The sequence below is a fragment of the Panthera uncia genome (genome assembly GCF_023721935.1).
Source record: "Panthera uncia isolate 11264 chromosome E2 unlocalized genomic scaffold, Puncia_PCG_1.0 HiC_scaffold_20, whole genome shotgun sequence".
Taxonomy (NCBI): Eukaryota; Metazoa; Chordata; class Mammalia; order Carnivora; family Felidae; genus Panthera; species Panthera uncia.
The window spans coordinates 11,939,842-11,952,587 of record NW_026057589.1 but is presented as its reverse complement, the minus strand read 5'-3'; the positions used below and the strand labels follow the sequence as shown (position 1 = coordinate 11,952,587).

Below are 12,746 nucleotides of genomic sequence, written 5' to 3'. Positions count from 1 at the left end.
CATTTGTTTGTGCTTATGCTCTTTGGAAAAAATGGTCTTAAACAATGTGTGCACAGAATATGGTACAGAAAGAAATGCTCAGGCTGGGACTCACGCTGAGCCACAGAGTCCCCAAACTACCACTTCACTAGCAAATCACATCTTGTAGACTCCCTTTCCTCATACACAGAGTTCATTAACATGCTCTCTTAATTTCTGTGATTGTTCATGCTACCTACTCATCTTTAGTCAACTGTATGATTTCCACAGCTTTTATCATGATTTGCACTGAGCCAGTCATTCCACTAACTCACTTTTCCCCAGAATTCCCTTTCCAGCAAGACTGGTAATGGACATCTACATAATGGCTGCATAATGGCGAACTGGGTACCTTTTAGACCCAGCAAGCACAGCAACATTAACTGGTTTGAACTTTGGCCCTTATGACCCTGGCCTCATATAACACTGTATTCTAACTAACCTTACTCATCAAAGACTCTACACACAAAATATTTAAAGATGACTACTAAGCTATTTGCTTTAAGAGAATATTTCACACATATCTTTCCTTAACAGTGGTTGTCTCTGGATTCAGGAATGGGAGTCGTTAAAGGAACATGGTGAAAGGGAAGCATGTTTTTTGTGATGGTTTTAAGATATGTCCACAAATTCTTTGATAGTCCTCACTCCAGAAGTTGGGGCCTAATTTCCCTCTCTATAGGGTGGGCCGTATTTGGTGACTCACTTTTACTAAACAGAAGGTGACGAAAATGTCTGTGACTTATGAGGCTGGGTCATAAAAAACACTGAGGCCTCCCTGTGTGTGTGTAGGTGCACGCGTGTGTGTGTATGTGTGTCTGTGTCTGTCCGTCCATCTGTCTCATCACTGAGGGAAGCTAGTTGCTATGGCATGAAGATACTCAGGCAGCCCTATACAGAGGTCTACAAAGCAAAGAACTGAGATCTCCTGCCAAAAGCTGGTGAGGAACTGAGACCTACCAACAGCCATTTGAATGAGCCAGGCTGGAAGTGATGCTTCAAGCCTCAGTCAAGCTTCTGGATGACTACATCTTTAACCAACAGAGTGACTACAATCTCATGCAACCCCAACCAGAACTAAAGTACTCCTGGATTTCTGACCCATGGAAACTATATGAGATAATAAATATTTATTCATTTTAAATCATCAAGTTTTTTTTTAAATAGAATTGGAGAAAGGCATTATTTATTTTATTTTTTAAGTAATCTCTACACCCAACGTGGAGCTTGAACTCATGACTCCAAGATCAAGAGTCACACACACTCTTCTGACTAAGCCAGCCAGATGCCCCATCCCGTCACTGTTTTTTTGTTTTTGTTTTTGTTTCGTAAGTTTATTTATCTATTTTTGTTTTTTAGTAATCTCTACACTCAATGTGGGGCTTGAATTCACAACTCCAAAATCAAGAGTTCCATGCTTTACTAGGGCACCTGAGTGGCTCAGTCCGTTAAGTGTCCAACTTCAGGGGCACCTGAGTGGCGCATTCGGTTAAGCGTCCGACTTCAGCCAGGTCACGATCTCACGGTCCGTGAGTTCGAGCCCCACGTCAGGCTCTGGGCTGATGGCTCGGAGCCTGGAGCCTGTTTCCGACTCTGTGTCTCCCTCTCTCTCTGCCCCTCCCCCGTTCATGCTCTGTCTCTCTCTGTCCCAAAAATAAATAAAAAAAAAAAAATTAAAAAAAAAAAAAGTGTCCAACTTCAGCTCAGGTCATGATATCACAGTTCATGAGTTCGAACCCTGCATCAGGCTTTGCGCTGACAGCTCAGAGTCTGCAGCCTATTTCAGATTCTGTGTCTCTGGCTCTCTCTGCCCCTCCCCCACATGTGTTCTCTCCTGTCCATCTCTCTGTCTCTCAGAAATAATAAATGAATAAACTTTAAAAAACAAAACAAAACATTTAAGAGTTACATGCTTTACCGACTGAGCCAGCCAGGTGCCTGAGAGTTTACTAAGTTTTGAGGTAAATCATTACATAGACAATAGATAATCAATACACTTACTGATATATATATATGTATATATATGTATATATATATATATATATATACATATATATATATATATTTACTTTTGTATTTTGTGCCATATATATATACTGTCTAATTTCAAATATAGTTAGCTTTAAACACCTCTTTCCCAAACATAATTTTCTCACTCAAAATATACTAGCTTCTCTAAATTAACAGAGGTCACTTTTGGAAATGTTCTTTGTTAAAGACTCCCCCTCCCCTTAAAAACAGAGTAAGTACGGGGTTGCCTGGGTGGCTCAGTTAGTTGAGTGTCCGACTTCAGCTCAGGTCATGATCTCTCGGTTTGTGGGTTCAGGCCCTGCATCAGGCTCTGTGCTGACAGCTCAGAGCCTGGAGCCTGCTTCCGATTCTTTGTCTCCCTCTCTCTCTGTCCCTCTCCCCCTCACGCTCTTTCTCTTTCTCTCAAAAATAAATAAACGTTAAAAAAATTTTTTTAAGAAATAAACATTAAAAAATTAAAAAAAAACAGAGTAAGCACTAAAAACTGGTATTCTTTTGGACTCTACTAAAAATATCGTCCTAAGGGTATATGCAGACCCTGGGCATGCTGTAGTTTATCAGGTTGTGGTAGAAAATTATGTGTGGATGCCAACAGCTGTGCAAATACAATCTCCATGGCTCAGGAGCCCGCTGGCACTTTAAGGCTCAACTTTCACTCCAGAATAAAACATATAATGAAGAATTCACTTTCAACCACAATCACAAAACGAGAATGTTACTGCTCCAAGTTGCTCTTTTTTTTTTTTTTAAACCAAGTTTTATAGGTTTAAACGGGTTGTGTTCCTCAAATTAACCTTAAAGGATTTTAGTACTTACTTTCAACCTAGCAACTATTTTTCTTCCATGAACTAGCAAAGAAGAGAAATTAATGGAAATAAAATAATACCAACTTTTAAGGAACAACATATCACAAAATAGTGTTGTGATGAAAAATTATACATAAAATCTTTGGTGAAGTGTATTTAATAAAGTTGGCTTGTGACAACTTTATTATGTTACAAGAGTTATATGAAGAAGTATATAGAGGGGCGCCTGGCTGGCTTTCTGGAAGAACGTGCAACTCTTGGTACCAGGGTGGTGAATCTGAGCCCCATGTTGGAGGCAGAGATTACTTAGAAATAAGTAAATACAACAACAAAAAAGAAAAAAGAAGTATACAGAAATTTAATCAGTAATTTCAGGAATGAGAGCACGGGATTTTAGTAAACAATTTTGCCTATAGACACAAATCATTTAGTTATTGTTTCAATTGTTTGATAAGTGGGTCATATTAATTAAAAATTGTTAGGTGTTAAAAGACTCCGTCACTAGTTGTATGATCTTGAACGAGTAGTTTAACTTCTCTGTCTCAGCTTTCTCATTTGTTAAATAAGATGACAGTTCCTATAGCATAAGGTGTTTCTAATGAGTAAAGTGGGTAATTCACAAGCATAAAAGCACACAGTAAGCACTCAATCAATGGTAGTACCATTAGTATTAGCAGTAGACTATGTATATTTGGAAAGTAATATTCAAAAAGTATTTAATTTTAATAAGCCTAACTTTATTATTGAAGTGACCAGGTGAAAAAGTTGATGGGGGTGGGGAGGGGGGGAATGCACCAAAAGACAAAGTAAAAAATCCTAGATTTCAAGCCCACTAAATTTAACAATATACAGCTTTGACAGATGGAGTCATCAAATGTTAAGTCATATATAATAATGACCATCTAGCTCTCAACATTCTTGAGCTATCCAGAAGTTCATGATTTTTATAAGAAACTTGAAAATACAATTGATACTAAAAAGCATGATGTGATGAAGATTCTGCAAAGGCATAAAATAATTCTAGTAAGTCAGCAAAAAAACTAGAACAAAAAGAGCAAAAATAAAAAAGGAAAGATATTTTGGCTAATACTTTGAAGTCTTCCCTTAACTACACCCCGCTTTCTTGTTTTTGTTGTTTTTTGTTACCACATTAGTTAATTAACTTAAACACACCTTTTACAAAAATACTTTTGAAAAGCTGAAGACAAGAGAGGCACAAATGACCAACCTAAAAGTAGTTAACACACTCACAAAGCCAATGATAAATTCTTACCACCATAGGGGCGCCTGAGGGTGGCTCAGTCGATTGAGCATCCAACTCTTGATTTCAGTTCAAGTCATGATCTCACGGTTCATGGGTTAGAGCCCCACATCGGCCTCTGCACTGACAGCATGGAGCCTGCTTGGGATTCTCTCCCCACTCTCTCGCTCAAAATAAATAAATAAACATTAAAAAAAAAACTTCTTACCACCATAAAATCGAAGCATACAGCCAAGGTCAGGATCTGTTGCCTCCTCCTGTATGCGCGCAGGGTCGTCAAATCCCAGCCTGGCTAAGTAATCATAAACAATCTGAAGAGGTCGTTCAGTAGGTTCCAGTCTCCTGCTCACACAATTCAAAACAAAAGTATTTAGTAAGAAATAAAAATGCTTCTTTTAATTTTAAAAATCTTTTAATGTTTTAAATTTTGTTTTACTTCTGTATCAAGATTTTCTTTAATATCATATGATACAACTAATCGAAACAAGAGGTGCTCAAAGGTTTTGACTCAGAAGCCTTCTAAGGTCTTGAGGACCCCAAAGAGCTTCTTTTTACATGGGGTATATCTATTGATATTTACTGAATTAGAAGCTGAAAAGTTTCTAAATATTTATTCATTTTTAAAAGTAATAAACCCATTATATGATAATGTAAGTAAAACTTCTTAAAAAATATATTTTCCAAAATCAAACAAATTTAGTGATGAGAATGGCAATTTCAATGAACAGCTAGATTCTCAGATCTGCTTCTACATTTAATCTGTTGTAATAACATGCTGTGTAGCCTCTAGAAAACCTCACTATAACTCATGAGAGACTGTGAGTAAAAAAGAATATTATTAACTTATTATGATTTGAAATAGTTGTGACATCATGTACTTCCTCAAAGAGTCTCAGGGACTCCTACAGGGTGCTTTGAGAACCTGTGGCCCAAAAGGTAGTGAAATTATGAGATATAAAAGATCACACTTGGCCATAAGTGATTTCATATAAATTACACACATAGTCAGAGACATAGTCTTTGAGTTGCCTACTATGTCTCAGGTACTATGTATTTCCACTGGCTTCAGAGATGATTTCTTCCACAAGAATTAGAAGTCAACAGCCCAATAATTCCCCAGAAATCATTCTACTATGTGGTCCCAACTGAACGCTAAAGTAAAGTCAGAATGTCTAGTAATTATTTGTGGCCTCTGGTGACACTGCATATTTTAGATCATACAGACCTAAAGCACTTCAAAATATTTAAAAACCAAAATGTTCAATGTGAATTTTGATAGAAAGGGCTACATCAGTAATAACAACAAGAGAGTCCTTTTACAATTGTTTCATTAGAAAGCAGTTATAGAGGCACCTGTGTGGCTCGGTCAGTTGAGCATCTGACTCTTGGTTTCAGCTCAGGTCATGATCTCATGGTTCATCAGACTGAGCCCTGTGTCTATCTGGACTCTGTGCTGACTGTGCAGAGCCTGCTTGGGATTCTCTCTCTCTCTCCCTCTGCCCTTCCCCCACTCATGCTCGCACACGCGCGCGTGCGCTCTCTCTCTCTCTCAAAGTAAATAAATACACTTAGAACTTAGGAAGGAAGGAAGGAAGGAAGGAAGGAAGGAAGGAAGGAAGGAAACAGTTATAAATACAGTGACTAATAGCCTAAGATCCCAAAGTCAGACTGACTGGGTTTGAGTCTCAGTTTTGCTCTTGGACAAATTTAGTTAACCTCAGTCTTAAATTCCTCATCATATATAATGGGAATTACAGTATTACCTACCTCACATAGTTGCTCCTAAATTTATTTACTTACAATATATTATATAGTAAGGAAAGTGTTTAGCAAAATAGCTCACATTAATGTTCAATAACATATTGACAACAATTCTTAGGATTGGATTCAATTTTTAATTAGAATAAAAATAGAATTATCTCCCCTGTCTGAAACAACAACCAAAAAACAAGTATAGGAAAGCATGTGTGTGTTCAAAGGTCATGAGGAGCATTAGTCTTTATGTCTTAAAAGGATTCTATTTAGAAAAGTTAAGGGCACCTGAGTGGCTCAGTCAGTAGAGCATGTAACTCTTGATCTCGGGGTTGTAAATTCAAGCCCCGTGTTGGGTGTAGAGACTACTTAAAAATAAAATCGTTAAAAAAAAAAGAAAAAGAAAAAGAAAAGAAAACTTAAGAATTGTATTAATTAGGGGCGCCTGGGTGGCTCAGTCGGTTAAGCGTCTGACTTCGGCTCAGGTCATGATCTCACGGCTCGTGAGTTCGAGCCCCACGTCAGGCTCTGTGCTGACAGCTCAGAGCCTGGAGCCTGTTTCAGACTCTGTGTCTCCCTCTCTCTCTCTCTGACCCTCCCCCGTTCATCCTCTGTCTCTCTCTGTCTCAAAAGTAAATAAACGTTAAAAAAAAAATTAAAAAAAAAAAAAAGAATTGTATTAATTAGAAGAAACATGATACACTCCCATCACTGCAAAAAGATACAAAGGACATCTATGTTTTATGGTTAAAGAAGTAGAAAATACTGTTGGGAGTAAGATTTAGGTAAAAATAACATAAAATACTAATACTACCAAGCTGAATGTAAACAACAACCAGAATTGTAGAGGCTGCTTTTAGTTAACAGGCTTGAGCAACAGAAACTTGAGCAAGGCTTTAGGGCCCCAGGTGACTACGGACACAGAACTGATGCAAAAAGGCTCATTAAGCCATACACCCTAACCAACCAATGGGTCACTTACAACCAGGCACAGTTCTTAAGATTACCAAAAAAAGGAAAATTCCATATGTCCCTGTATTCCCTCATTCCACCCTGTAACTATAGCCCCTTACCACTCCCTCGTGGCAGACAGTTTTTCCTTTGCTGTCCTGACCGCTGCTCCCTTACAGTGTAGTCAACGAACTTTTACCTCTTTTGTTTTGCCTTCGGTGAATTCTTTCACCGCCGGTACCTCTGGCCCTCATCCAACCCCATCCAATTGGAACATTCCACAAAAACAATAATTTAGGAATGGAAATCATCCTGATGAGCACAAAAACACAAAAATAAAACAACCACCTGGCCCCTCCTGACTGCACAGTGCAGACTTTTATCCATAAACTCAGAACTACTACAGGAGGAATGACCAAAGAACTAAAACCCTCAATGATAACTAAATACTGAATTTAAGAGAAATAGAACATAAGCTTTTCAGAATAAAAACGTCAGTTACAACTAATCTCCAGTCAAAATAAAAATTCACAAAGGGGTATGGCAATATTAGCCATTTTCCCAGTATAATGGTAGAATTCTTCTAAGGAGGATGTATTTTAAGAGGGACTTCTAATTAGCTATATCCTGGAGGGGTTAACTAGCCATGTAATCTGAACACTAAAGGATTAACTTGGGCATAACAAGGGTATAACAAGTTATCTCTATCTTCCAGTGTCAAGAAGGATTAGATTTACTCTGGATCACTTCAAAGAATAGGACTAGGAACAAGGAGAAGTTACACAGGTAAGCCAGGATCAAAAATGAGGAAGAACTTTAATAATTAGAGATACCAATAATGAAACAGACTGCCTCTCAAAACAGCTCATGGAGAGCTAGAGAGCCATCTGTCACAGATAATTTAGATAAGAGTCTCCTAAAAGAATCAAGTGGGGCCAGATGATCTTTAGAGTCTTTTAGAACCCAAGAGTCTGTGAGGTACCAAGACACCTTCCTAATATAATGCAAATTCTACCTGAATCCTGCTATTATTTCCAGATACAGAGCTCAATGTACTTAAGTATCATAATTCCATATAATGATCGCAGAGCCAGGACCAAGAAATAATACGTTCAGGTTAAATCTACTAGCTCAATTTTTCAATTTCTGTCTAGAAAACCAAGAGAAATGTTAACACCCTAATTCTGACATATTTTACACGATCAAATTTCCTTCCTAAAAAGGCTCTGTAGATTTTTAAACCCTCTATATACATTTCCACCTGAGGAAAGTATTTTCCTTGGTAGGAGGGAAAAAAAATCAAGAGAATCTCAATATCTGCTCTCATTAACTTAGCATAAATGAGTAAACAAGAAGTATTTTAAGAACTGCAAAAACAACTAAAATGAGGGACTAATTCCATTTACTCATTAAACTCATCTGCTTAAGAAAGTAGAGAGTATGATGGGAGGGAAATGTGTAATATGCTTACTGATCAATTTTGTGTTTCAAAGTTCCAAAACTTTAACAGGTTGGTACTTAGCTATTTGTTAAATCTCTCACAAATCAAAGGAAAATTATATACTGCTAAATCAGGTGTAGGAGAGAGTAATATTGGCAGTGAAAGGTTCTGTTCAGCATTTGAAATACTTCGGCTTCTGCTTTAAGGAAAGACAGTAAGACTAAGTTTTAGTTTGCTTCTAAGGCTCTAGGAGCTACTATGGTTCTTGTAAATCTGAATATATGTGATTATTTCTCTCCAAACCACCCAACCAATACCACAATGCTATCAACAGACATTTACAGCTCTTAGCCTGGAGTAGCAGCCAACAGTTATTCTAAATGGTGCCCATAGGTAAGACACATGTAAGAGAAGAGAACACTTCATTCCATGTATCAATCATTTCACAAGGATTCTAGTTAATAGTAGGAGGCAAAAGTACACATTATTAAAATATAATACAGGGAATAAAACATTTTATCAAAAACCTTAACAAAGCACAACAGCATTCTCTACCTCAAATTGAGATTAAAACTCAATCTCTGGCCACCTATAAAGGTAAAATCTGTAAATGTTAAGATCAACAATACAGATAATACAAACAACAATACTTGCCTGAATGTCTACTCCATGCCTGACACCATGCTGAAAGTGTTTAACATTTTACAAAGCTAACACATTACAAAGCCTAGCTTTTTTTTCAGTAAACCACACTATTTTATATAGTTAAAATAACTTACGCAGAAGAGAGCTCAAAACACTTCATATGTTAATATATACAAAAAACTTAAAAAGTTATGTTTGAAAATAATTGTATTCTATCAGTCTAATCCACCATCATTTGAAAGATACACTATTTTGTGTGAATCGTTATATAATACAGAATCTTACACTAGTCTTTGTCTCTGATTCCTGAGGGGAGATTCTAAAGCCTTGGAATTTCCTGAATAATAGAAGTGTCTTGTCATTCATGAGCCCCTGGCATCACCTCTAACAGATGAGATGACTCAAGATGGGGGCTGGTCATGGTAAAGACCAACCAAGTGAAGAAAAGGTTGGGGTTTGGAGCCAGCCTGACTATGGGGAAGGAAGAGAGGGCTAGAGACTGAATGCCAAGCATGTGGTCAATGAATCAATCAAGCCTACCCAAGAAATGCCAATATAATCTGTACCGAAGTTCCATGGACCTTCCTGGTGGGTGAACACACTCATGTGCTGAGAGGGTGACACGGGGAGAGGGCATGGAAGTTCTACATTCATGACCCACTCAGACCTCACCCTATGTATCGCCTCATTTGGTTAGTCTTAATTTGTATCCTTTAGACTAAAACTAATCATAAGTACAGTTCTTGAGTCTGAGTCATTCTAGTGAATTAGTGAACCTAAAAGGATCATGGGAACCCCCAAATTTGTATCCAACCTGGTCAGAAGTGTAGCTAGAATCTGAAGGGCAGTCTTGTTGGGGACCATGCCCTTTAACTTGTGTAGTCTGTGAAAAGTCTGGGTAGTTAGTATCAGAATTGTATTTCAGAAAACCAGATGGTATTGCAATAACCATTAAGAAACAAAAAACAAACTGCCAATTAAACCACAACCCATCAACAACCATAAAATACAAGCTGATTTCAGAAGTACTAAGAACGTGTAAAAAACAGGGGTGGCTGGGTGACTCGGTTGAGCGTCTGACTTCAACTCCGGTCATGATCTCGCGGTTAGTGAGTTCAAGCCTGGCGTCGGGCTCACTGCTGTCACAACAAAGCCCACTTCAGATCCTCTGCCCCACTCTCTCTCTGCCCCTCCCCCGCTTGCACTCTTTCTCTTGAAAATAAACATTAAAGAAACATGTAAAAACAAAATTAACAAAAACAAACTTTTTACTTAGTGTATAATACATTATTTTTAAGTTTTAAAATAGCACAGAAATATGAAGCACAAAACAAAATTATTCTCTTTTTCCTTCCTCAATGGTAATCAGTTCAGTATGCATCCTAAAACAGGATTGTTCACTCCACTTTTATAACATCAAAATATGGTAAAGATTTTAGTGACCTGCATGAAGTCACTCAGCAAGTCAATGACAGAAAGGTAATCAGAATGCAGTATCCCAAAACCCAAGGGTATTTTCTGTTATAAACACCTTACTGTCTCCAAGCTTATCTTAAGAGATAGTCTATCAAACACAGAAATCTTACTCATTTTGATGACTAAGAATAAAAGTAAATATATGACCATGAGCCAAGGGGCACTTCACTTTGTCACGTATGATGTCTTGTTACAACTTTTCAGGCAGAAGGCAATGATTACACTAAACTTCACTAGTGAGTCAGTTATCACTTAAACAGTTCAATTGAAAAAAGACAAACCAGGGCGCCTGGGTGGCTCAGCTGGTTGAGTGTCCGACTCTTGATTTTGGCAGCTCAGGTCATGATCTCACTGTTTGTGGGATCTCCACGTCGGATTCCACACTGTCAGCATGGGATTCTCTCTCTCCCCCTCTATCTGACCCTCCCCAAATCATGTGTGCTCTCTCTCAAAACAAACAAACAAACAAACAAATAAGGGCACCTGGGTGGTGCAGTCAGTCAAGCTCCTGATCTCAGCTCAGGTTATAATCTCGCAGTTCGTGGGTGCAAGCCCCACATTGGGCTCAGCGTTGATGGTACAGAGGCTGCTTGGGATTCTGTCTCTCCTCTCTGCCCCTCTCCTGCCTTGCGCACATGTGCATTCTCTCTCTCAAAATAAATAAACTTTAAAAAAATAATAAATAATTTGTTTTAAAGACAAACCAAACATTATAAGAGCAATGTACTGGGACACCAGGTGGTGGTGGGAATGTGCTATCAACTGACCCTCTCCAGGCCTCTGTTTCACATTTATGAAACAAAGAGAAATGGTCTCGGTTATTCCCACTGGCAAGTTACTGGCCTTTTGGGCAAGGCCATTTTTTGGTGTACAAGTCTATCCCACACATTAAGGACATTAAGCCTCTCTGGCCCTTGCCCCCTACATGCTGGTAACTCTCTCTATTGGATGTGACAACCAGCAAACCCTGCCCCAATGGAAAGGGCATGGGGTCATTAAGTTTGGAAAACTTTGTTTCCCTAGTAGATGATCCCTTTCAGTTTCCTTAAAGTACTACAATTCTATAAATAAATAATCCTCAGTCTCACTGAAGTGACAAGTCCATGACTGAAAAAGAGTACGGAAAGAAAAAGTCATGGGTGACTTAGAAAAAACATGAGGTAATTTTCGTCCCAGTAATCCCATTTCTAGCACGGAGCCCAGGGAGAGCAACAATATAGCGATTCATGAGCGAAGATTCAGTCATCACAACACCACTTTGAAGAGCTGAGTGATTTGAAACAACCCAAATAGGTAACACTGCGGACTTACTGGGTGCCAGACATCAAGGCAAGCACTTTACTTCTTGACACTCCAAGTGAAGCACATCTCTTAGGAGCTTCATGCAGAATCTCAGGCCCCACCCAACCTTCTGAATCAGAATCTTTATTTTAGGATATGTGCTGCTGAAGCGAGCACTAGAATCTGTATTTTATCAAGCTCCCCACCGTGAACATTAGACTTTAAAAAGCACTACTTTGCAAGTATTAATTCACTTGATCTTTATAACGTGTAATTTTCATCATGACCACTCTATAGTGTAAATATAATCATTCTCCATTTTATACATTAGTAAACTAAGGCATAGAGCATTATATAACTTGCATAGTGACGGTCAGAGCCAGGATTTGAACGCACACACTCTTGTTCTAGAATCAAAACTCTAAATCATTATTGCCTGTTATTACTCAATTTTTAAACAAGTTATAGTATTTCCAGAAAATGGAATCTTCTGTAGCAATTAAAACTGATGTCTAAGGAATTTTTAATGACACAGGAAATTAACTGAAGAATGCAGTAAACAAAACTGAATATATGGTATGGGCCCAAATAAATAATTTTTAAAAATTACGCACACATGTACTTTGAAAAAGACCTGAAGAAAAATGTTGGTGTGGGAAGTCAAAATACGGGACCTGGTGTCAGAATGCTGGAGTTCAAATTCCAGCTCCTCTTATTAGCTCAGTTATGTAGAGGCGGCTTTTAGGCAACAGTCTTAAGCACTGGAAACCTGAGCAAGGTAAAAGGGCCCACAGGAACCACCGCACTGGACTCCAACAGGCTCATTAAGCCACAGGCTCTAACCGACCAACGGGCTACTTACAACCAGGCAGTTCTTAAGATTACCAAAAAAGGGAAAATTCCATTTGTCCGGGTATTCCCTCATTCCACCCTATAACTATAGCCCCTCACCATCACCTCATGTCAGGCCATCTCTCCTTTGCTGTTCTGCCCTCTGCTACCGTACATTGAGTCTAGAAACTTCTCTCCCTTGCTCTGCCTTGGGTGAATTCTTTCACCGCATGCACAGCTGGCCTCCATTCAA

At 38.5% G+C, this 12,746-nt stretch overlaps 1 protein-coding gene across 1 annotated transcript in view; it reads right to left on the bottom strand.

Annotated features, from left to right (window-relative positions):
* The window catches only part of PHLPP2 (PH domain and leucine rich repeat protein phosphatase 2), a 75,810-nt gene that overhangs the window by 52,707 nt on the left and 10,357 nt on the right, over window positions 1–12,746 (bottom strand). The window contains exon 3 of the mRNA XM_049622520.1: window positions 4,325–4,458. Coding sequence (XP_049478477.1) covers window positions 4,325–4,458 — 134 coding nt within the window. The remainder of the gene's footprint in view (window positions 1–4,324; window positions 4,459–12,746) is intronic.